The sequence below is a fragment of the Dendrobates tinctorius genome, unplaced genomic scaffold (assembly GCF_039654945.1).
Source record: "Dendrobates tinctorius isolate UK_male_01 unplaced genomic scaffold, ASM3965494v1 ptg000155l, whole genome shotgun sequence".
In the NCBI taxonomy this organism is placed as follows: Eukaryota; Metazoa; Chordata; class Amphibia; order Anura; family Dendrobatidae; genus Dendrobates; species Dendrobates tinctorius.
The window spans coordinates 3,512,100-3,538,916 of NW_027361822.1; the positions used below are offsets into that span (position 1 = coordinate 3,512,100).

The 26,817-nt window shown below is 45.4% G+C and overlaps 1 protein-coding gene across 1 annotated transcript in view; it reads left to right on the forward strand.

The window, feature by feature from the left end:
- The first annotated feature begins 2,003 nt into the window (after positions 1–2,003).
- LOC141050967 (uncharacterized) overlaps positions 2,004–26,817 on the forward strand; it is a 70,256-nt gene continuing 45,442 nt past the window's right edge. The window contains exon 1 of the mRNA XM_073547726.1: positions 2,004–2,080. Within this exon, the coding sequence (XP_073403827.1) occupies positions 2,054–2,080 (27 nt within the window). The 5' untranslated portion in view covers positions 2,004–2,053. The remainder of the gene's footprint in view (positions 2,081–26,817) is intronic.

Below are 26,817 nucleotides of genomic sequence, written 5' to 3' on the forward strand. Positions count from 1 at the left end.
GGCGCGCCTTCCCTTGGGAGCTCTGCCGTGCGCCCAAACAGTAGTTTACCCCCACATATGGGGTATTGGCGTATTCAGGAGAAATTGCACAACAAATTTTGTGGTTCATTTTCTCTTTTAACACTTGTGACAATAAAAAAATTGGTTCTGAAGTAAATTTTTTGCAAAAAAAAGTTAAATGTTTATTTTCTCCTTCCACATTGCTTCAGTTCCTGTGAAGCACGTTAAGGTTTAATAAACTTCTTGAATGCAGTTTTGAGCACCTTGAGGGGTGCAGTTTTTAGAATGGTATCACTTTTGGGTATTTTCTGTCATGTACAACCCTCAAAATGACTTTAAATATGATGTGGTCCCTAAAAAAAATGGTTTTGTAAATTTTGTTGTGAAAATGAGAAAATCGCTGGTCAACTTTTAACCCTCATAACTTCCTAATTAAAAAAAGTGTTTCCAAAATTGTGCTGATGTAAAGTAAACATGTGGGAAATGTTATTTATTAACAAATTTGTGTGACATATCTCTCTGATTTAAGGGCATAAAATTTAAAGTTTGAAAATTGCAAAATTTTCAAAATTTTGGCCATATTTCCATTTTTTTATAACTAAACACAAGACTTATCGAAGAAATTTTACCACTAACATGAAGTAAAATATGTCACGAAAATCAGAATCAGTGGGATCCGTTTAAAGTATTCCAGAGTTATAACCTCATAAAGTGACAGTGAGAATTGTAAAAATTGGCCCGGTGATTAAGCTGCAAAATGGCTCTATCACTTAGGCTGTGTGCACACACTGCGGATTCTGCTGCACATCTGCAGCAGTTCTGCAGACAATATACAGTGCAATGTTAGCCAATGGGATTTCAAATCCGCAGTGCACATGGTGCGGATTTTTCCACGGTTTCAAATCCGCAGCTTGTCACTTCTTTGTGCAGAATCCGCAGCGGTCTTACACCTTCTCCATTGTAGAGGTGTGAAACCGCAGGGCAAAACCGCAGGCCAATCCACAGATAAACCGCAGGTCTTTTGACCTGCGGATTTACCTGCGGACTTTGCCAAATCAGCACCGAAAAATCCGCAGTACAATCCGCAAAGTGTGCACTCACCCTAAGTAGTTAAAAGAGCATTTTGGAATAAGTAACGCTCACTCTAACCTCCTATCACTTTCCCTACGCTACTTACACTCTCCCTACGCTCAAGCTACGCTCTTGCTACGCTGTTTCTGGCTGTAACGTGCACAAGTTGCCACCGGCAGCCTTTAAATAGTCCCTATGATGCTGGAAGGCCAGCCAATCACAGTAATTCCACACCAAAGATGGCACCACCATTACTGTGATTGGCAAGCCAGCCCAGCTTGTTCATTGGCTGCAAATAAACATGCCAGGGGGGGTCACTCGAATATACCGAGGCGAATACCAAATTACTTGCCAAGTAATGAATAGCCCGAATACCGTACTGTTCGCGCGAGTAACGAATAGTGTCAAATGTATTCGCTCATCACTAAAAACCAAATTTCTGAATTTTCTATAAAACCCTGTTTATACTAATAGCGACAATGTGATACAATAACGTAGTCTACTACTCTACTTCTCTCTTTCATCTATCCCTCTATCTTTTCTTCTCTCTAATGCATCTGTCTCTGTTTTTCTTCTTTTTCTCTGTCTCCTTCTCTTTCCCCCTTTTCTTTCAGTCTCACTGCAGCCGCTGCTTCCAGTCATCCGGGCGGTGCAGATCGCTGTTACCGTCACCGCTCACTATACAGTGAATGGGCTGTAATCCCTCCCCGCCACATTGATTGGCAGCCGGTTCCGCCCACATACACTGCACAGCATTCCATCAGTGTGCCTGGGAGCGATTACAGCTGTGCTGGCTGTATAGTGAGCGGGAGACACTACACCACATATATGGCTGCTCTGTTCCTACAGGACCTGTGATGAGGTCACAGATGGGGAGGAGCCAGGTGGTCACATGTTACACATCATTTCCTGCAAACCCTTAGAATGGCTCCACCCCTCCTGTGACCTCATCCCAGGTCCTGTGCGCACAGAGCAGCCATATATGTGGTGTGCGGCTCTGCAGGTGGAGGTAGGTGCTGGAGATTCCCCATTACTGGGCACAGGGACATTAACCCCCTCAGTGCTGCGGTCCCATTCCAGGAGACAGAACGTGTTCCCGTCTATATCAGGGTCTCTTTCTGTATTGGATTACATTGGGTCACTTCCCTCCTGACGGCGCTCGTTTCTCTGTTACTGTACAGTCTCCATTATGGTCATCGCCTGCTCCATGTTGTCACTGTCAGGAGATATTAATGTTCATTTTTTGTTACTGACTAGAGATGAGAGAATCTTTATAAGGATCGGGTTGGATTTGGCAAAAGTAACAAGTCTCGCTAGAATTCAGTGGGAGGCCAAACCAAACACATAGACAACACCTTCGTAGGTGGGGGGGACAGTAGGACCTTTTCATAATGGCACAGAAGGGGTCAAGGGCCATACATGAGGTATCAGGGTCTGGCCCAGCATTTACAGCTTGGAATTGAAGTTTAATAAATGAGGACCTGGTGGTTAACGGAGCAGTGTAAGATTTCATAGCAGGGAGACCTGATACCTCATGCAACACCTCTAATTTTCTTTATTTCAGCCACATTCAGATGGCACAAACATCAGTTGCATACAGTATACAGTACTATTGGTAGAAAAATGTAAGAAAAGTAACACAGGTAGTTGATTGAAAGTGAGTGCAGGCCTGCCTGTGTGGGAGCCCTACTGCAACAGGCAACCCACCAGATGGAGACCCAATTTGGAGTTTCCACATTTCAAAAAAATTGTTTGTAACATCAGCAGCAGTAGCAACAGCAGGCACAGAAGAAATCACAAACATGGCACAGACTGCAATAACGTGAAATCAGTGCATGACACTAAAAATGACACTATTGCCTAGTCTTCCCAGCGACTATAGTGCAAAAGTCATTGGGAATCAATGACTTGTTCTTTTTGATGAAAGTTAGGCGATCTACACTTTCAGGAGACAGCCGGATGCGCTTAGGCTACTTTCACACTAGCGTCGTGTGACGTACGTTGCAATGCGTCGTTTTGGAGAAAAAACATATCCTGCAAAGTTGCCTGCAGGATGCGTTTTTTCTCCATAGACTTGCTTTAGCGACGCATTGCGACGTATGGCCACACGTCGCATCCGTCGTGCGACGGATGCGTCGTGTTTTGGCGGCCGCGACGCACAAAAAAAGTTACATGTAACGTTTTTTGGTGCGTCGTGTCCGCCATTTTCGACAGCGCATGCACGGCCGAAACTCCGCCCCCTCCTCCCCGGACATTAAAATGGGGCAGCGGATGCGTTGAAAAACTGCATCCGCCGCCCCCGTTGTGCAAAGTTTTCACAACGTGCGTCGATACGTCGGCCTGACGCATAGCGACGGGCCCGTACCAACGCTAGTGTGAAAGTAGCCTTATCTGTCTGGACACCACCAGCAGCGCTGAAGACACTTTCTGAGAGAACGCTGGCTCCATGGCATGACAAAACCTCTAAGGCGTGACAGGCGAGCTCAGGCCACTCTTCCACTTTTGAAGACCAAAATGCAAAAGGGTCCAAATATCACCTGATGGCATTGATATTGAGTTCTAGATAGTCCTGCACCTCTCCAGTCATTCACAATCTGTCAGACTTACTCTATTCTGCTGGTGCAGGGGCTGGTCTAAAGAATGTGTGAAACGACTCATAGAAATTTTTTGCGGCCCGTTTTTGTGGGCCTTTTTTGTAGGTCATATTGCCGTGATTTTTCCTCTCTCCCGCAAAACGGGCTGCAAAAAACCTTCTCAGATCGCCGTTTTTCCCTGTTTTAACAAATTGGTGGGAAAAAATACTGTAATACGCAAATATGGTGTACTGCAAAAACAAGCTACCGTTGTTTTTGCAGTACCAATGAAATCTATTGCGGCCGTGTCTGTAAATCCATGAAAAATATCGAGCAAGCTCGATATTTTTTCACGGCTGTATATATGGCCTTCACTGTTTTACATCGCACGGCGCTCCGATGAATTATTGCAGGCCGTTTCTGCGGCTGTATAGAAATGTATTGGGGCCGCCAAAAACGGCCCGCAAAAACACGGCAAGTGTAAAAGAACCCTTAAGACTGTCTACAAGCATGTTTTGATACTCCAGGATGCGCGTATCCCTTTCCGGGGTTAAATTTACTCTTGTAACGTGGATCAAACATAGTGGCAGCCCAGTAGTCAGCACTATTTCTGTCCTTAAGAATTAGTGCATTATGTTGAAGGTAGTGCAGCAAGAAGACGCTCATGTGTGAGGCACTTCCATGAGGTCCAAGTCCATAGTGTGTTGGTGGCGGAGTAAGGCTCAAGGTTGTTTCCTCCATCCCCTTGGTGTCAACCACGGACATCATTATCCTCTTCATCTCCTGACTGTTGCGCGTCCTTCACCGCATCCTCCTCCACTTGTTCCTCGGCCCCTGCACCTTCACTAACAGTTTGTCTGGTACCATGAGCCCCCCTCAATCGCTGTAAGCCACCCTTCCATGGCACCCACCTGTGCGTTGATAGTCCATAAATTTGTGATTTTGTTATCCCTTCCGCATCCTCTGCTTCCACCTCCTCATGAAGACTATTGTAAGTGTGCTCTGTCATGTAGATGACTGGAATTATGATGCTGATTGCTGATGACGGCATCTTTAGTAGCTAACCATCTTAGTAGCTATTTCGAAACTTTGCATAAGGGTGCAGAGGTCCTTCATTTGTGCCCACTTTGCAAGCGTGATTTGCACCACGTCCGTATTACATTGGCACAGGGTATACAAAAGAACATACTGCACCAGGGTTTATCACTGCTGCCACAATCACTGCAACATGTGCAGATTGGAATTTCACCTTGTCGGAACATTGCAATTCAAACGGTTGACCTGTAGGACGATCACCACCTGTGGGGTGCAATTAGCAGAAGTGAGCACACAGTGACTGTGCTTTCTGCGGCACCAGCAGTTATCCAGGCTGGGATGGTGGCAGAAAAATTGCTGTACCAACAGGTTGAGGGCGTGAGCCATGCAAGGCACGTGTGTAAGGTTGCCCTGGCATAGGTTCACCACCAGGTTTGCACTGTCATTGCACACAGCCTTCCCAAGATCAGTGGAGATAGCCATTGCACTAACTCAGCCTGGATAGCTATCCACAACTCTTGAGCTGTGTGACTACAATCTCCAAGTCATATTAATCTGAACACTGCCTGATTGCGGTGATCCATGGCTGTACAGTACGGAGGTGGGGGAGATTCTATCTGCACTGCACTGACACTGAACATGTGTTGCATTAAGGGAGAGGTTGAGTGAATGGGTGGAGGCCCTAGAGGATGTGGAGTAGCCAGAAGTAGTGAAAGAAGTGTTAGATACAGAGGTTTGTCCCACAAGCCTTGAGAATTCAAAAACTTGTGGAGCAGCTCCTTGACTGCCTGCCCCCACAACCACCAGTCGTCCAGTGCCCAGTCAGTTAGATGTTGCGCCCCTGTCCATGTTTGCTTGTCCAGGTGTCAGTGGTGAAATGCACCCTGGCAGGCATAGATTTTTTCAGGGAACGGGTGACGTCGGTGACATGCTGGTGTAGTGCAGGCACAGCTTTCTTGGAGAAGTAATGGCGACTGGGCAACTGGTACTGGGGGACTGCGACCATCAACTTTCTGAAACCGACTTTATTCACCAGGTAGAAAGTCAGAATATCCGTAGCCAACAGATTGAAGATGGTGGAGTTCAAGCTCTTAGCTTTGGCATGTGTAGGAGGAAACATTCTTTTACATGACCACAACTGCGGGACCGAGGGCTGGCTGCTCTGCTGAGAGAGAGTGGAGTACAGAGAACAGGACAAAACTGCTGAACTGTGAGTGATGTGCAGGTGTAGATGCTATGGTGGGCTGAGAAAGATGTGTTGTACTAAGTGACACAAAATCAGACGTCATGTCCACTCCCGTAACAGCAGACGGGCTCTCTCCCTGACAGTAGGGAGTGTGACGGGGTCACTGGCACAGTGTATGAGGGGACATATGTGTCACTAAGCATAACGGCGTCAGTGATGTGAAACCAGGATATTTTTCCTCCAGCACACTATGTGTTGAGAGGGTTAAATTAAAGTTGCATACCTGGGCTGGTTTTATGTGGGCACCATAGAGTGGGTGGGAGGGTGCTCACCATATCTCCACCTGCAGAGTAGACACCGGCACTTGTACTGACAGGAACTGGGATGATGTCACGGTCAGGTGATCATCACTTGGTCTGGCTTAATTAGCTTGACTTGAGAGTCCGTGTGTTGTGGTTTGTGAATAGAGCAAGTCTCCAAACGGCGGCTCCAGACGGAGCAGTATACACCTGGTTGTCTGAGCAGGCAAAACCTTCAGACAAGTGGACTTTGTTGTATGTTATCTTTTCGTTTTACCGTTATGCCAGAAAGGCTCTGTTTTATTTTGCTGAACCCTGCTATGGTTTATGCTGTTCCATAATAAATCAGTAGGTGATTTAACACAATAAAAGTTTCTCTGTCTACCTTGGGAAGTAGCTGAGTGTGTCAACCCCTCACATGGGTAAATAAGTGTAGATTCTGTGACCGGAGACTTGTGTGAGAAGACTTGGCATGGTGATGGAGGAGGAAGAAGCGGCAGAACGGGTTGATAGGGCAGCCGGTGGTTGACGAGGCCCGCTAGTCTGCATTTTAGCTCTGTGAGATTCCCACACTAAAGCATGTTGATTGCGCATGTGCCGGTTCATGCACATAGTTGTCAAATTATTGCAATTTTCGCCTCTACTGAGTTTTTATTTGCTGCCCCATAAGAAGCTCCATAGATTGTTCCCCCCATATACTGCCCCCATAAGAAGCTCCATAGATTATTCCCCCATATGCTGCCCCCATAAGAAGCTCCATAGATTGTTCTCCCATATACTGCCCCATAAGAAGCTCCATAGATTATTCCCCCATATGCTGCCCCCATAAGAAGCTCCATATTGTTCCCCCATATTCTGCCCCCATAAGAAGCTCCATAGATTATTCCCCCATATGCTGCCCCCATAAGAAGCTCCATATTGTTCCCCCATATGCTGCCCCCATAAGAAGCTCCTTAGATTATTCCCCCATGTGCTGCTGCTGCATGTAAAAATAAAAAAAATGACATACTCACCTCTCCGTCGCTGGGTGTCAGATCAGTAGGTTGCTCACGAGTCCTATTCCCATTCGTGAAATTAACTCTGTTCCTCTCAGCCAGAAGAGTTTGACTCAAGTCATACATATTGTAAACTTGTGCATAGGGATTCTTCATGCCTAGTTCCTGTTCTGCTACAGTGGGTATGGAAAGTATTCAGACCCCTTTAAATTTTTCACTCATTGTTTCATTGCAGCCATTTGGTAAATTCAAAAAAGTTCATTTTTTTTCTCATTAATGTACACTCTGCACCCCATCGTGACTAAAAAAAACAAGTGTAGAAATTTTTGCTAATTTATTACAAAAGAAAAACTGAAATATCACATGTTCATAAGTATTCAGACCCTTTGCTCAGAATTCAGTAGAAGCAGCCTTTTGAGCTAGTACAGCTATGAGTCTTCTTGGGAATGATGCAACAAGTTTTTAACACCTGAATTTGGGGATCATCTGTCATTCTTCCTTGCAGATCCTCTCCAGTTCCGTCTGGTTGGATGTTGAACGTTGGTGGACAGCCATTTTCAGGTCTCTCCAGAGTTGCTCAATTGGGTTTAGGTCCGGGCTCTGGCTGGACCAGTCAAGAATGGTCACAGAGTTGTTCTGAAGCCACTCCTTTGTTATTTCAATCAATCAATCAATCAATCAATCAAATTTATTATCGCCAAGTACATATTACATATATACAAGGAATTCTTTGTGGCAAAGAGGCAACATAATATATAACAACAGATACAACAAGTAACATCTAACAAGACAGATACAGTATATAGTCTACACATGACGATTTAATTGTTGAACAGAGAGTGGATAGAAGCTGTTCATATGGCGGTTGGTGCTGCATTTGGGGACTCTGAAGCGACGTCCTGAAGGGAGTAGTTGGAATGAGGAGTGTCCCGGGTGAGAGGGATCGGATGAAATTTTCAATGCGTGGGATCGAATACTCTTATCATAAAGATCCTGGATTTTAGGCAGGGGGGAGCCTATAATTCTCTCTGCTGTTCTGAAAGTCCTTTGTAAGCGGAGTTTGTCATGCGCAGTGGCTCCCCCATACCAGACTATCAGAGAGGAACAAATCACAGATCTGATGACAGCATTAAAGAATAAGATCAGCAGATTCTTAGACAAACCATATCTTTTCAGCTGACGCAGGAAGAACATCCTCTGTTGTGCTTTTCTTATAACAGCATCCACGTTTTTCCCCCATTTAAGATCATGAGAGATGATAACACCAAGGAATTTGGTCTCTGTGACCCTAAGAACCACTTCGTCATGGATGTAGATTGGAAGTATCTCATGTTGATCTTTCCTAAAATCCACAACCATCTCAGCAGTTTTTTTAGTGTTGAGTACAAGATTATTGGCTTTACACCAGTCACATATTCTTTCCACCTCACTCCGATACAAGTCTTCAGCATTTCCCCTGATGAGACCAATCAGTGTCATATCATCGGCAAATTTCAAGATTTTTACTGAGTCTGCTGAAGAGATGCAATCATTCGTATAGAGAGAAAACAGTAACGGGGACAAAACACACCCCTGAGGTGCCCCGATGTTTGTGACCAAGGTGTCCGAAGTGAATGGTCCAACTTTTACACTCTGTATCCTGGCTGTCAGGAAGTTATAAATCCACAAGCATAAGTTGAGAGGGACTCCAAGAGCTACCATTTTCTTATGAAGTAAATTCGGATCAATGGTATTGAACGCTGAGCTAAAGTCCATGAAAAGAATCCGGACATATGAGTGCCGTTCATCTGTATGATCCAAAATGTACTTCAGTGCCAGATTGACAGTGTCGTTTGCCGAACGATTCTCCTTATAGGCAAACTGAAGCGGGTCCCATAGCTTCTGCGTGAATTTTATCAGGTGGGACATCATAATTCTTTCGAAGACTTTCATAGCTACAGATGTGAGTGCTACTGGTCTATAGTCGTTCAACTCAGAGGATCCCACTTTCTTGGCTGTGTGCTTAGGGTCATTGTCTTGTTGGAAGGTGAACCTGTAGGGGTCGGGGCTGGGCTGAGAGGCGATGATGCTGGTGATGATGCAGATAGGCGGGGAAGGTGTGCTGTGCTTAGGTGGTGCTCATCCAACAGGCTGGGGGGGTGACCCACCTCTTGACGCAGACAGACTGGAGACTGAGACAGGAAAGCGTATTCAACAGGTCCATATTTTATTCACCAACTCCTTTAACAACCTCCACAGACCATGACAGGACTTTTGGGAATTGCTTCTCACACAGACCCGGGTATCTTTACTTGTTCTGTGTGTCACCGTCGTAGTGTCCCCTGTGGTTCTCTTCACTGTAGCTGCCCTAGGCACCTTCACCACAGCGCTTCACCACCCAGAGTACACCGTTGTCCTCACCCTCAGGGTGTCACTGTCTGCTGCCACCGTCTATTGGGTCACCCCCCGTGACCGTCTTCACTGTCAGGCTCTCTCTGAGGGCTCTCTGCTGCCTCTCTCCTAACAGCAGACCCTCCTTTCTTGCAAGCTCCCCTGGCTGACTGAAGCTTCTAGAAGCTTACCTCAGTCTTTATACTCACAGCCTAGGTAGCCCTGCCCACTGTCACCTGACAGTCACCTCTGACCAATGAGAGTGACCTCGACCTCTGGCAGTTACATAACCTCTCTCATGGCAGTTATATAACTACCCTTTACAAGCTCCCCACTGCCCTCTAATGGTCACTCTCAATATGGCACCCTCTGTCTTGATCTGAGTGCCTCTGTCAGGTCGACCTCCCCACAAACCTTCGGCCAAGTCTGAGGTCCAGAGCACTCTGGAAGAGGATTTCATCCAGGATATCTCTGTACTTGGCCGCATTCATGTTTTCTTCAATTCAGGGCTGTGTTTAGAGTTTATGCTGCTCTAGGCACTTTTAGTGCTGCCTCCCCCATTGATGATTACGACTAATGCAGGCACTGTTGGCAGTGTCTTAGGCTACTTTCATTTCAGTGATTTTTGCCATTTACGGCAGAACCAGCAGGTTTTCCGCATCTGCTGCGCAACGGATCACTTACGGCAACACTGCGTTTGGCCTCATTCATTCCTTATGGGACTTGCGGACATGTGCGGCATTGCAGTTCATTATACCTGTGCAGAAAGATTCTAACACCATGCTCTTAGCATGGTCTAAATAGCTTTCTGTAGCTTTGTGACCCGGGGGTCACCACGGCAACGATTGGGCCCAGTGCCGATCTGAAGGCAGATGGAGCTCCCATCCCTCTGCTTGCCTCATGAATGTTGTGATCGTTCGTGATCGCTGCATTTATGGGGTTAACAGCTAGGGGCGGTGCTGGCACCACTCCTGGTTATCAGTGCAGGAGCAGATTAGTGCAGATTGACTGACTGACCGCAGGCCCTGAGTGAGGGGACAGACAGCCTGTGTCTCTGCACCTCAGCTGTCTGCACAGTTCAAAGTTGAGACGGGCACATCATGGTGTGGGAACTGAAACCCGCTCATGACATGCTATGTTCATCATTGTACATAAAGTGGTTAATTAGAAATCTACTGTGAGTCTACAGTGCCTGATTACAGACACTTGTAAAATGGAGGCCCCTGTCGGGCAGAGGTAGTGTCATAGACATCATACAGATAAACCGCCAATGTAAATCAGGCCTCTCCATTCTTGTTCATGGACAGGGATCCTAATTAGAGGCATATGACCAATATTTGCCTTCAGGATACAACCCCTTCAGTACTTGTTTTAATTCCCAGAATATAGGTTTTAAGAAATAAAGCTTAAAGGGGACCTGTCATGTGAAAAAAATGCTATTAACCTGCATATAGGGGGTTAATCTACAGGTTAATGGTGTCCTGAAGCCATGTTGCCACCACACTGAAAGCCTGGCTGCTTTAAGCTTTCAGTCACGGCTCAGAACATAGCGAGCTGCGGCTTTAACCATGTCCTGCCCTGACAGCTGGTGGGTCGCCCCTTCACACCCAGGGCAGCGGGGTACCCGGTACCGGGCCGGTGTCAGGGGGATGTGTCACAGCAGCAGTGACCCGGTCCGTGGCCCTGGGCGCCCAATATCAATGGCGGTGATGTTAATGGTGTTAAGGTTTATTTGAATAGTTTGTGACGCCACCCGTGGTGTTTGGCAAGTATGGTGTTAGGCCAACGCTGCACGCAGATCCGCTGGGACTGATGGTGTGATGCAGCAAAGATGGTGTAGCTCCCCACAGGTGGAGCTGTAGTCCCAGGGCAGTGTAGGTGCAATGGATGAGGAGAGGCGCAGAATGGTATAGATGCTGGTACCCAGATGTAGCGGTGCTGAAGGTGTTAACGGCGAATGAATGGAGGACACTAGGGCTTGCAGTTTCAAAGCTTTACTCACAGTTCGCGGTACCCACTGGTGCCTGCCTCCGTGCCGTGTCCTCCGGGGTAGAGACTCAATCAACCTCCCGGGCAAGTCAGGGTTCTCCTCTCCAACACTCCGCCAACATATGCCTTTCCTGAACGACTCCTCTATTGCGCCTTTTAGTGTGAAGAATTCTAGTACCGTAGTTCTCTGGAATTCCTCCTGTCAGATGTTCCTAGAACCTCACTTGTATGACAGACAGCTGTAGCCTCTATCGGGGACTTCCTTCTCAGAAGTCCTGGCTCTCTATCCAGTTGCTGTTGTGTCCCAAGTCTTTGATGGGAGTAGTGCATTTACAGCCAACTACTCCACCGGTGTCTGCTGCAGAACCATAAGTGTCCATACAACCTCGGAGACCGGGCCCCGGCCTTGCGCTGAGAACCTATAGGCAGGGTTCCTCTTCCAACCCACAATGCCTCTCTGTTCTCCTACTCCTTCGTTCCGCGCTGTTCCTTCTCTCTCTTATGGAAGCTGAGGTTGCAGGTCTACGTCCTTCTCCTTCTCTTCTCTTTCTCAGATCACTGAGGCAGCTGCAGCACTCTTTCTAAATTGAACTCAAACTGAACTCAAAACTAACTTCAGAACTGAACTTCTCTGGGACTCATCCCAGACTGACCTTCTGTCAGACTGACCCACGATCCTCAACTTTCCCCCTCTTTTTATACTAACTCCACCCACCTCCCAGCACATCTCGTGTTACGAAGCAGGGTTCCACGAAGTGTGCTCTGCTACCCCCAGCCTGAAGCTGCTAGGCTGACCTACTGAACTATCCTGTGTGTGGGATGCAGGTGTTGGAGCGTGGAAAGGAGTTCCCAACTTACCTAGGCGGTGGGGCACCACACCTTAGGAGAAGGTGCAGTACCTCTGTGGCGACTGAGCCTCAGGGGCGCCACACTGGCTTTGTACTGGTGCACTGCTGAGCTGACTGTCAGTCACTGCTGAGCTGGCTGTCAGTCACTGCAGGGGCGTGGTGTCAGCTGCCGCTTACTACGTACTGGGCAGTGACTGACGCGGAACCTTCACAACTGAAAACCCAAGGCTGCCGGGAGGAATAAAGTGAATTTTCTCTTGGCAGCCGAGCCTTCAGAGTGGCGACTGTACGGCTTCAGAGCATTTTTACCTGCAGATTAACAACACTTTTTCACAACCAGGTTCTCTTTAACCTATTCCCCCTCATATTCTTTTTATCCTCCCCCTGTTCCAAGACATCTACCTTTTTGATTTTTTCTTTTCCATAGCCTTATGAGGTTTTGCTTTTGTCGGCTGAGCTGTAGTTTTGAATGACATCATTCATTTTATCATACAATGTAGTGGAAAATTGGGGAAAAAAATTAAAGTGCGGTAGAATGGGTAAAGAAATGCAATTCTGACATTAATTTTTTTTATTTATGGTTTTTTTGCAATACATATTAATTTTATATTTTGGAATATCGGACATTTATGGACATATTTATTTTCTTTATTTTTAAAGAGGGTTAATTTTTTTTTCTGTATTCTTTTAGTTTTGCTAGGGGGATTTTAATGAAAAGATGATGCGTTGGCAGCTGGATTCAAATGAACACACCACAGTTTCATTCTGTATGTAAGGGGCGTTCGCAGATATTAGAAATTAGCTCCTATTGAAGTGAATAGGATCTACTGTGAAGTAACCTATAAAGTGAATGAGATCCAGTGTTCCTGCTTCACTCACTGTTAACATTCATCTGTTAGAGCAGATATTGGCTTATCGGTGGGGGTGCTGCACCGTACTGATCTAATATTGAGGACATATCCTTAGGATAGGTCATCAATATCTTAAAGTGTCCCGGTGAGTAAATTCATGCTGCCTAACCATAGGCATGAATGAGAGCCTGCCTGTGATTTGCAGATAGGTATGTTTCTCTTAAGCAGTGCGGCAAGAAAACAGTTTGAAAGCAAGCGGGGACTATAGGGAGTGGTGTCCCATTTGGTGTGTCACACACTCTCCGGTTGGCTTTTCTACACCCCAACTATCTGACAGATGTCGTGAGACCTGTCAATCATAGAATCATAGAATCGTAGAGTTGGAAGGGACCTCCTGGGCCATCTGGTCCAACCCCCTGCTCAAAGCAGGATTCGCTAAATCATCCCAGTTAGATGTCTGTCCAGCCTCTGTTTGAAGACTTCCATTGAAGGAGAACTCACCACTTCTCGTGGCAGCCTGTTCCACTCATTGATCACTCTAACTGTCAAAAAATTTTTTCTAATATCTAATCTGTGTCACCTCCCATTCAGCTTCATCCCATTGCTTCTAGTCTTTCCTTGTGCAAATGAGAATAAAGTTGATCCTTCTACAATGTGACAGCCCTTTAGATATTTGTAGACAGCTATTAAGTCTCCTCTCAGTCTTCTCTTTTGCAAACTAAACATTCCCAAATCCTGCAACCTTTCCTCATAAGACAGGGTTTGCAGACCGGTCACCATTCTGGTCGCTCTTTTCTGAACTTGCTCCAGTTTGTTGATGTCTTTTTTAAAATGTGGTGCCCAAAATTGGACACAATATTCCAGATGAGGTCTGACCAAAGAGGAGTAGAGGGAAATAATTACTTCACGTGATCTAGACTGTATGCTTCTGTTAATACATCCTAGAATTGCATTTGCCTTTTTTGCTGCTGCATCACACTGTTGACTCATAGTCTGTGATCTATTAGTATACCCAAGTCTTTTTCACATGTGCTGTCACTTAGCCCTATTCCTCCCATTCTATATATGCTTTTTCCATTTTTATTGCCCAGATGTAGTACTTTGCATTTCTCCCTGTTAAAAACCATTCTGTTAGTTGCTGCCCACTTCTCCAGTTTATTTAAATCTTTTTGAATCCTCTCTCTCTCTTCTCTAGTATTAGCTATCCCTCCTAGCTTTGTGTCATCAGCAAATTTAATCAGTTTACCCTCAATTCCTTCATCTAAATCGTTGATAAAGATGTTGAACAATGCAGGGCCCAGGACAGAGCCCTGTGGTACCCCACTTGAGACATTCTTCCAACTGGATGTGCAGCCATTTACGACCACTCTTTGGGTCCGATCACTAAGCCAGTTATGAATCCACCTAACAGTTGCCTTGTCCATTCCATACTTAGTCATTTTTTCAATAAGGATTGTATGAGAGACTTTGTCAAATGCTTTGCTGAAGTCAAGATATACTATATCTACAGCATTTCCTTGATCCACCCAATCAGTAATACCATCATAGAAGGAAATTAAATTAGTCTGACATGACTTATTAGTTACAAACCCATGCTGACTCTGTTTAATCACTTCATTCTTATCCAGGTATTGACATACATGTTGTTTAATAATTTGTTCAAAGATCTTTCCTGGTATAGAAGTCAGACTCACCGGCCTATAGTTGCCTGGGTCCACCTTCTTCCCCTTTTTGAAGATAGGAACAACATTTGCTCTTCTCCAGTCTTCTGGCACTTCTCCTGTTCTCCAAGAATTTTCAAAGATTATGGAGAGGGGTTCAAAAATTTCTTCTGCTATCTCCTTCAGTACTCTGGGGTGTAATTCATCTGGACCTGGAGACTTGAATACATTTAGGTTAGCTAAGTGTTTCCTCACTATCTTTCTGTTTATAGATATCCTGGATTCTTCTATTCCCTTAATAGGACAGTGAATAACAGTTGATGTTACATTTCCTTTCTGAGAGAAAACAGATGCAAAATAGGAATTTAAAAGTTCAGCCTTCTCAACATCCTGTCTTACCATTTCATCATTTTCATCCTGTAAAAATCCTATAGCATCTTTGACTTTTCTTTTACTTTTGACATATCCCCAAAATCCTTTATTATTGCTTTTGACATCTCTTGCAAGCCTCAATTCATTTTCAGCTTTAGATAATCTGATTTGTGCCTTGCAGGTTCTGCAGACAGCATTATATTCTTCTTTAGATATGCCTCCTTCTTTCCATTTTATAAACATTTTTTGCTTCCTTTTTAGCATGTGCTTAAGTTCTGTGTTCATCCATCCTGGTTTCCTTAAATGCTTCCTATTCTTCCCTCTTTTCGGAATTGTTAACAACTGTGCTTTGAGAATTTCATTTTTCAAGATTTCCCATCCTTCCTGGACATTTTTGTCTTTAAGGATATCCAGCCATTGGATCCCTCCAATTCTCTTTCTGAATCCCTTAAAATCTGCCTTTCTGAAATCTAACCTTGACGTCTGAGTCTTCACAGGTCTTCCGCCTCTAGTTATCCAAAATTCTAAAATAGCATGGTCGCTACCTCCTAGGGTCCCAGCCACTTTTACCTCCTCAACCATTTCCTCCCTGTTTATAAGGATTAGATCCAAGGTAGCAGTTCCCCTTGTTTTCTCCTTTACCTTTTGGAAGATAAAGTTGTCAGCAAGAGAGGATAAGAATTTCCTTGACCTGTTAGTTTTGCCTGAGAGAGATTCCCAACAAATGTCTGGATAGTTGAAATCTCCCATGACAACTATGTCATATTTTTTGGAGAACTTGGCCATTTGATGCATAAAGAGTTCATCCATATCTTCAGCTTGCACAGGCGGCCTGTAGTAAATGCCTACAACGGTGTCCTTTCCATTGTTCTGTCCTTGTATTCTTACCCAAACAGTTTCCACAGAACTCCCAGTCTCTGAAGCTTCAATCTCTGTGCAGATATACGCATTTCTAACATACAATGCGACACCCCCTCCTCGTTTATCAAGTCTGTTTCTTGCAAATAAGTTGTATCCTTCTAGTCTTGTATTCCAATCATGTGTATTGTCCCACCAAGTTTCAGTGATTCCAATGACATCATATTTCTTTTCCTGTGTTAGTAGTTCCAATTCTCCTTGTTTGTTGCCCATGCTTTGTGCATTAGTATAGAAACATTTTAGTTTGTGATTGGTTTCTCTTTCTCCAATATTTTTTTTAATTAGATTCTTTCGTCTTTGTTCTTCCTTTCCACTTCTAATAGCAGAGTTCTCAGTAGCATTTGTCAGGTGTATGGCTTTTTCTGGTCTTTTGCTTCCCTTCCCATGTTGTTCTAGTTTAAAGCTCTCCTTACAAGTGTAGCAAGGCGACTTCCAAATACCTGCTTTCCAGTCTTCGTAAGGTGCACCCCATCTCTAGCAAGTAGTCCATCGTATAAGTAGTTCACTCCGTGATCCAGAAATCCAAATCGTTGCTGACGGCACCATCGACGTAGCCAGTTGTTCACCTGCAGAATCTTATTCCACCTCCTTGTTCCATGGCCATCCACTGGGAGGATGGAAGAGAAGACCACCTGCGCTCCCAGTTCTTTCACTTTCTTGCCTAAGTCTTCAAAGTCTCTGCAGATGGTTTCCAGGTCGTTTCTTGCGGTGTCATTTGTCCCCACATGTAGTAGCAGGAATGGGTAGTCATCTGTAGGTCTGAAGAGTCCTGATATCCTGTCAGACACATCTTTAATTTTTGCACCTGGAAGACAGCACATTTCTCTTGAAGTTATATCCGGTCTGCAGATAGCGGCCTCTGTCCTCTCAACAGGGAATCCCCCATGACCACCACTCTCCGTTTCTTCTTCACAACATTTTTCTTTCTCCATCCAGGAGGACTCTGAAGGCGTACAAGGTTGCTGTTTGTTGGCAAAGTCTTATCCTGATGTATTTCTTCATCGTTTTCCTGCGTGAGAGCCTGGTACTGGTTTCTGAGCAGTATGGGTGCTGACTGCCTCCTGATCCTCCTGCTTCTCTGGGACACATGTCTCCAATCCTCTGTTTCTTCAGGTGCACTTCGAATTTCTTCTCTTTCTGTAACATGAAGAGATAATTCTGCTCTGTCCAAGAACTCTTCACCTTCCTTAATGATCTTCAACGTAGCTAACCTCTCTTCGAGATTTTGCAACTTTTCCTCCAACAGGGTCACAAGCTTGCATTTGTGGCATGTGAAGTTTGGCTTTTCCACTGGTAAATCTGTGAACATGTAGCAAGAAATGCAGCTCACCAAATGGCTCCTGGCCTCTTCCATCTTGAGATTTCTTAAAAAGATGAAAGATGAGCCAAAATTCGAGCGCCGATAGGCGCTCGGTTTCTCCGATTTCCTCTTTTCAGCTGCAACGGCCAAAACCCAGTGATCGTTGAGCTCGCGGAGACTCTTCACTTATCCCAGAAGGCACTGGGAATATGCAAATGATCTCCTCAAGACTCTTCCCCTGGTTTCTCCGATTTCCTCTTTTCAGCTGCAACGGCCAAAACCCAGTGATCGTTGAGCTCGCGGAGACTCTTCACTTATCCCAGAAGGCACTGGGAATATGCAAATGATCTCCTCAAGACTCTTCCCCTGGTCATATTGAGCGCTGCAGGAAGACGCCGGTCAGGGGGCCGCACCGAACTTGTCAGGTGTTTCCCTATGGTCCCAGGACAACTCCTAAAACTGTTCTCTCTGGAATCTTATTGAGAAAAATATACCTAGGTGCAATTGTGCAACCAGACTGATTCATGCGGCTAATGATTTGGAGAGCATGAATCGTGTGACAGGTTCCCTCTAAAGGGATCCTGTCACCAGGTTTTCCCCATATAGAGTACAGACAGCATCTTTAAGTGTTCTTTTACAACATTCTAATATGTTGTATATACAGTGCCTTGCGAATGTATTCGGCTCCCTGATACTTTCCAACCTTTTCCCATATATCATGCTTCAAACACAAAGATACCAAATATAAATTTTTGGTGAAGAATCAACAACAAGTGGGACACAATTGTGAAGTTGAACAAAATTTATTGGTTATTTTAAATTTTTGTGGAAATTCAAATACTGAAAAGTGGGGCGCGCAATATTATTCGGCCCCTTTAACTTAATACTTTGTTGTGCCACCTTTTGCTGCGATTACAGCTGCAAGTCGCTTGGGGTATGTCTCCATCAATTTTGTACATCGAGAGACTGAAATTCTTGCCCATTCTTCCTTGGCAAAAAGCTCGAGCTCAGTGAGGTTTGATGGAGATCGTTTGTGAACAGCAGTTTTCAGCACTTTCCACAGATTCTCGATTGGATTCAGGTCTGGACTTTGACTTGGCCATTCTAACACCTGGATACGTTTATTTGTGAACCATTCCATTGTAGATTTTGCTTTATGTTTGGGATCATTGTCTTGTTGGAAGACAAATCTCGGTCCCAGTCTCAGGTCTTTTGCAGACTCCAACAGGTTTTCTTCAAGAATGGTCCTGTATTTGTCTCCATCCATCTTCCCATGAATTTTAACCATCTTCCCTGTCACTGCTGAACAAAAGCAGCCCCAAACCATGTGCTGCCACCACCATGTTTGACAGTGGGGATGGTGTGTTCAGGGTGATGAGCTGTGTTGCCTTTATACCAAACACATCGTTTGGCATTGTTGCCAAAAAGTTCGATTTTGGTTTCATCTGACCAGAGCACCTTCTTCCACATGTTTGGTGTGTCTTCCAGGTGACTTGTTGCAAACTTTAAACGACACTTGACTTATGGATATGGGACGGACCCCCACTCCATCTTAAAACCACCATAACTACAGTAAACCTAGGCACTAGAATAAATACACAACCCGTTATTTTGGTTGTCAAAATGGCCACAGCTTTATTTAAATCACAGGATTAAAACAATCACAGTAGGATTCAGGTGAAGTGCTAGTACATTGGGATTCACAAGTACTGTGATATCCCCAGCTGTCTGACATACAGAACCAGGCCAGACAGCCATAAAGGGGCGGCACGCACTGGCTTGCCATTCAAGCAGAGCCAGTAAACTTTCAGGGCACCAATGACCCTATTATCCTCACTCCTGTGCTTAACCACTGTGCCCGCTCCTGATTGACGTTACCATTACAACGTCCTTGAGGCTGGCCACCAAAGCCGAGCCTGTTCACCACCATGAGGTTTTACATCCTCTGTTAGTTAAAATGAGTCCACCTTAACTTGCCTGCAACTTCCACCTGACTCATAAAACCGCAAAGCTGTGACGGGTTATAAATTCACATTTGACACCATTTTTTTTTCTTTTTTTTTTTAATAAATCACTTTAGTAAACTTATAAACTAGAAGTCCCTGCAAAAGCATTAAGGGGACTAACTTGGTAAACCTCCGACTCACAAAGAGTCATCCTACAGCACTCAGGAGAGGAAAAACCCCCCTGTGGAGGAAACCTCTAGGGAACCATGGCTGAAGGATGGCCCTTCCCTTGGGCTTAGAAGGTTAATGCTCTTAACTCTTTATAGCCATGATAAAATTGAACCTGGAACAAAATATTCAATGGTAAGTTCAAAAATACAATAAAGCATTCATCATACAAGCAATAATTAAAACGTTTTAGGACAATGATAATAAACAGGGCGGGTGGGCGGGAAATGCTTCCTCCTGTTCATCCTGTGCAAGAAAGAGGGAGAGACACAGATTTCCTGCTCTATATAAGCCCCACCCTCCTCACAGTAACCCACCAGGCACAGACATACTGGGCTTCTTACTCTTAAAGCAACATCCCTCGTGCTTAAAATCTATACCACTATACCAAAAAAGCTGCAGGAGTAAAGGTCCACCCATCCCCAAGTCATGTCCTCCTCCGCCTATGGCTCCAGTGGTTTCTTGACTTATGGATATGGGACGGACCCCCACTCCATCTTAAAACCACCATAACTACAGTAAACCTAGGCACTAGAATAAATACACAACACATTATTTTGGTTGTCAAAATGGCCACAGCTTTATTTAAATCACAGGATTAAAACAATCACAGTAGGAGTCAGGTGAAGTGCTAGTACATTGGGATTCACAAGTACTGTGATATCCCCAGCTGTCTGACATACAGAACCAGGCCAGACAGCCATAAAGGGGCGGCACGCCCTGGCTTGCCATTCAAGCAGAGCCAGTAAACTTTCAGGGCACCAATGACCCTATTATCCTCACTCCTGTGCTTAACCACTGTGCCCGCCCCTGATTGACGTTACCATTACAACGTCCTTGAGGCTGGCCACCAAAGCCGAGCCTGTTCACCACCATGAGGTTTTACATCCTCTATTAGTTAAAATGAGTCCACCTTAACTTGCCTGCAACTTCCACCTGACTCCTAAACCGCCACCAGAGAGGCCATTTGACACCTTAAATGGACTCGACCCCCATCAACCATGCCTAACAAAGCCATCAACCATTTCTACATGCTACGGAAAGTCTGTGCACACAAGTAATAAAATTAAAATTCCAGAGCTCCGACAGATTAATTTTATCAATGCCATGCTACCAAGTTATGATCGATAATACGGTAACTACAGCAAAATAGCAGTTGCTAAACATCCTGCAATGAGGATCCCATAATGGGGAATGTGGAAAGTAAACCATAATTAAGGTCGTAGCCACAATCTGAATACCTGTATAATGACATCTGTCATGCCTCAAAAAACTATTACACCGCACGTATTGTAGCCAGCTCTAATAATTCACCAAATCACAGATTTTAGTTCTAGAAACCACCATTATTTACAATAGCTGTGCAGTAAAATTTCTTAAACCCACTTACTATTACTACCCGAAGAGTGATGAACATATCATTAGAAAGATATTATAAAGAGGGAGTAATTAAAAACTATACACAATATAACAACATTATAACCGACCATAAAATAACGTTCAGAATATCTGGAAGTAGTAATTTAAATAAACCTAAAGCAGAAAAAGTCTACAAAGGCATTATTAATAAAACTGCCACGCCATTGTTAATTGTTTTTCATGCGCATGATAACATTTACTGTTGACCTCTCCAACTGGGTCAAAGGCATTGGGAATAGGCATATTGCCCTTTGTGTTAATGCACTTGATTACTTTCATGGCCGCCACCGATACTCACCTGCAGGGTCCTGTGCGCACCTCCCGGCGCGCACCCGCTCCCCGGCGCATCCCCCTGCTGACCTCCGGCCTCCCCGACGTCGCTCCCACGCTCCTGTGGCCGGCGCTCTGACGGCACCATGTGACGCGGTGGCTCCGCCCCCAACATGGCGGCGCCCATCGTCTATTTCTGGCAGGCGTCTCCCCAGGTAAGACGCCTGTGTATCGTTCCCGGGCTGCTGTCCTTTTGGCCAGCGCTCAGTACGCTCTCAGGCCCTTCATACTCTGTATCACCTTGCTCCGCTTAGTTAGGTTTTTCTGCTGTCGTTCGCTGGGTTCGCCACTCTGGCGGTTCTGGTTTTCCCTGCCGTCTTCTCTGTGTGCTTGCGCTCCTGTGACCTCCTTGTTCGTGTACTCTCTTACTCTCTCTCTCTCTTGCAGCCTCCAGCCACTACCTGCTCCGCACCCTCCAAGTCTCTGCGTTCCTCTGGCTCCTACCGCTGTCTCCCGTACCGCTGCTCCGCTGACTCTCCACCCTAGTTCTCCTGGTGCTCACTCAGTCGTCCCTTTGGCTTCGGCTGTCACGGTTCCATCCCTTGTGGGCCTGCCCCTAACACTCCCTGTATAGGGGGTGGTTCCACCTGGTCCAGCTCGTCTGCAGGGGCTCTGGAGCCGTGGCCCAGAGGGTCCACTCCGTGTTGCTCTCTTTATTTTTGCCATCCTAAACACACTCCGTAACAATTACTTTACCCATAGCCGCTTCCACTGGCTCAAGGGCACCGGGAGTAGGCATACTGCCCTTTGTGTTAATGCACTTGATTATACCCTTAGCCGCTCCCACCAGCTCAAGGGCATCGGGAATAGTCATATTGCCCTTCATGTTAATGCACTTGATTACTTTACCCTTAGTCACTCCCACTGACTCAAGGGCACACAGATTAGGTACATTGCTTTTCAGTTTCATGCACTAGATAACTGCATTGTCCAGACGACAACCTTGTTCTCTTCTCCCCTCCAGCCGCTGTTCCTGGCTCAGAGGAGCCAATTTCTTTTGTAGGCATGCAAAATATGATTGCCATGACCCCAGGGACTTTACCCTAACAGGGTCCTACAAAATATAAATGCTTCTGGAGACCAGGGGGCCATACCGTGATGGTCACCCCTCCATACCAGGGGGCCATACCCGAGATGGTTACCCCCTCCACACCAGGGGGCCATGCACGAGATGGTTACCCTCCACACCAGGGGGCCATACCTGAGATGATTACCCCTCAAAACCAGGGTGCCATACCTGAAATGGTTACCCTTCCATACCCAGGGGGGTCAGCGGCCAGTTTATTAACAAGTAACAAACATTTACAATAAGTATTAAATACACAATCTTATACGACATGAGGGGAGGGTTCTTGGAGCCCCAAAAATTCTGGCTAAATATTTGGCAAAAACACAAGAACTTAAAAATCCACGTTACCCTCAGCCGTAAACCACCAGCTCGAGGGCACCAAACATCCCGTTCCGGGTCCGGGAAGTCCAACCACCAAAAGCTCCCGGGTAACACCCCATCCAGAGTTACCCGTCCAGAGCCGTAACCAAAAGCCAGATCCAGAATTTAAACTTCCTATTCCTTTTCGCTGATTCAGCGTCAACTCCAAGAACCCAACCCCAGAGGTCCATACTTAATATGGTTACCCCTACTGACCAATTTATAAATAACTTCCAAGGACCCACTAAAAGGAAATTAAATAACTGTTTTTTTTGTTTTTTTTTAAATTTTAAATTCATGTGCTTATTAAAATAAACATAAAATAAACATCAAAGCATAAATAACATTAACACGCTGGGGGGAGTCCTTGAAGTTCCCAAATCTGGTGATTACCAAACATAAAATGTACCAACAATTACTCCCAGCCGTTACCCCACTAGATTGGGAGCATCATAGCCACAAGGGTTCCAATGTTCACTTGAATTTCCTGGGGATCCGACAAACTCTTGCCGAAACTCCCCTCCACCTTTCACCAGGTCCAGAACCATGTTCACTTCCAAAAAGAGGAATCCATATCCCAATGGATCCCCCAGACCAATTTCTAATCAACTTCAAGGACCCCCCCAACCACCAGGCTCCAGGTAATCCACTCAGGCCTGTGCTATCCGCCATCTTAAGTAATATAAAATAAGCACTTGGTGGGTATACACTGATCCTTTTTTTTTTTTTTTTTAATATAATTATTATTCACACCTTTATTAAAACAAACATACCATAAAACATCAAACATAAATAATATTCACACGCTGGTAGGAGTCCTTGAAGCTCCCAAAAATCTGGTGATTACCAAACATAAAGTGAACATAAAATGTACCAACAATTACTCCCAGTCGTTACCCCACCAGCTCGGGAGCACCATAACCACAAGGGTTCCAATGTTCACTTGAATTTCCTGGGGATCCGACAAACCCTTGCCGAAACTCCCCTCCACATTTCACCAGATCCAGAACAATATTGAATTCCAAAAGGAGGAAACCGTATCCCAATGGATCCCCCAGACCATATTTAACCAACTTCAAGGACCCCTCCAACCGCACAAAAATGTGGGATAAGTGAGGGTGAAAACCATGCAGGTTTACAACCAAGGTATACAACAGGTTAATAATGGAAAATACCCCATCGTAAGGTCCAGACATAGACAGAGATGGGCAATGCTGTGTTATATGCTGTAACCATAAATGAGAAGCCGCCTGCTCCTCTACAGCAGTTACAGACAGACTCTAATCACCAGCTGCGCATAAATGGTAAGAAATATGTAGGTCTAATATAAGCTGCCTGCAGCCATAGGTGTGTGAGCAGAAAACTGCAAGTTCTGTATCCCAGTCAGTCACTCTACTACATACAATTACAATAGATGAGAGACAGGGCTGAAAACTGGGCCCATGATGAGTCCTCCAGAGCAATGTGCAGCCTCACACTAGGAGTGCCCACTCACTGCCCGCCATGTGCTGAGTTATTAGTGCACACTCAAATGTGCCGAGTTACTCCCCGATTATTTATTTTACACATGATAAAACATAATCCATTCAGGCCTGTTCTATCCACCATCTTAGGTAATATAAAATAAGCTCTTGGTGGGTATACTCTGATCATGCAATATACGACGGGGAGGACTAAAGGCAGCAATAGCTACAGAAATCAAGCACTAAGCTGGAAGTCATGTCCAGATTATATGTACAGCCAGGAAAATGACCTGGAGACACAGGATGTCTATACCCAGCATGATCCGCATATAGCAGAGTGAGGAGTGATATCATGTATACAGCCGCGTCGTACAGGTTAAGTATACAGCACAGGAATAGAGCTTTTACACATATGCCACATATATAGTGAGTAACATGGTTACACTGGATCTGCACACCCAGCCTCACAGTATATAACAGATGAGGTCACATACAGATCATCAGACTCCATAACTGGGAAGGGGGCATAATCCGCACACAGCAGGGTCAGTATACAGTACACTGACATGAAGTGCAGCCTATCATCATCATACATATACCATCCCCCGCCTGCTCCTCTCACCAGTGTCTCTAATACATGTGGCTGCCCAGCTCCACCATAGTAATGGCAGACACTGCATGTGTCCCTGCTCTGTCCTATCATACATAAACCCAGAACTCATGAAGACTCTGTATAATACAGCAGTAATGTGGTATATCAGAAATGTCTGCAGGGAGGTCACACAAAAGCTGCCTCTGCAATAAGTGTGGGAACATGGCCGCTACATGAATTTCTGAGGTAATCTTGATCCCAGATAAGATGTAGGAGCTGATACTACCCTAGTACACACTACACAATGTCTGAGGTGAATGCAGAGTAGTATATCAAACATGTCTGCAGGGAGGTCACACGGAAGCTCACAGTCTGTGAGGAAATAGCTTAGTTACTCACCGATAACAGTGTTTCTCGGAACCCATGACAGCACCACGGAGAGAGGGGATCCGCCCTTCAGGGACAGGAACCTACAGATAAAAGGGCGGTACCTCTCCTCCGCCTTCAGTTGGTTACAGAGCATCAGAGGGTCTCCAGGTTAGTTAGACAACAGAAATACATACACAACATTATAATACTGCTTACTTATCAAAGCACCGTGCCTAAACGGAAACACTCTACTAACAGTAAAACGTGCTCACCATACTCGTGAAGGGGAGGGGAATAAGCGGGTGCTGTCATGGGTTCCGAGAAACACCGTTATCGGTGAGTAAGCTATTCGCTCTCACCCATGACAGCACCACGGAGAGAATTTCAGAGATTGGTAGCTTAGGGAGGGACCACCGCCTGAAGGACCCTTCTCCCGAAGGTCAGGTCAGACGTAGAGGCTAGATCTAGGCGGTAGTGCTTGAAAAAGGTAGAAGGTGTTGACCAGGTGGCCGCCTTACAGATTTGTTCTATTGATACCTCAGATCTTTCAGCCCATGAGGTCGCCATTGCCCTTGTGGAATGAGCTCTCAGCCCCTCTGGGATGGTATTCCCACTGGATGAATATGCCAGGGCGATCGCATCCCTTATCCACCTTGCCAGGGTACTCTTGGATGCTTTGAGCCCCTTCCGAGGACCCTGGAAACACACAAAGAGAGACCCTTCCTTCCTACACTTTTTGGTGGCCTCTAAGTATTGTACTAGGCACCTTTTAACATCTAAAGTATGGAATTTTTCTTCCCCTTTATTTTTTGGATTTGGGCAGAAGGAAGGAAGGACTACCTCCTGGGACCTGTGGAAATGTGACGACACTTTAGGTAAATAGGCTGGGTCTGGTTTTAGGATGACTCTAGCGTCTAAAATTTTTGTAAAAGGAGGCCCTGCTGACAAGGCTTGAATATCGCTCACTCTTCGGGCTGATGTTAGTGCCACCAGAAGCACAGTTTTGAGTGATAGGACCTTTAGGGTTACCGAGTGAATTGGTTCAAACGGAGGGCCTGTCAGTGTTGAAAGTACAAGATTCCGGTCCCATGAGGGTAATCTTTGACTGACTATTGGCCTAGTTCTGGTTGCGGCTTTAATAAACAGTGCTACCCAGGGGTCACCTGCCACATCATGGTTATAGAGGGCGCCTAACGCCGCTATTTGTACTTTTAATGTGTTGACCGCCAGACCCTGTTCTAGGCCCTTTTGTAGGAATTCTAGGATTTTATGAATCTGAACCCCATCCTGAACCTTTGCCCTAGAAGTGGATAGGAATTTTTTCCATGTTCTGCCGTAAGCTTTCATCGTAACCGGTTTCCTACTTTTTTGTAGTGTAGTTATCAGGTTTTCTGAAAATCCCCTGTCCCTCATCAGTGCCCTCTCAAATTCCATGCTGTTAAATGGAGGTTTGGTGCCTGAGGATGTAGCACTGGGCCCTGCGATAGCAGGTCCGGGAGATCCGGTAGGATCCAAGGGTCGGTTACTGAGAGCATTCTTAGCCAGGAAAATCAGGTTCTTTTGGGCCAGAAGG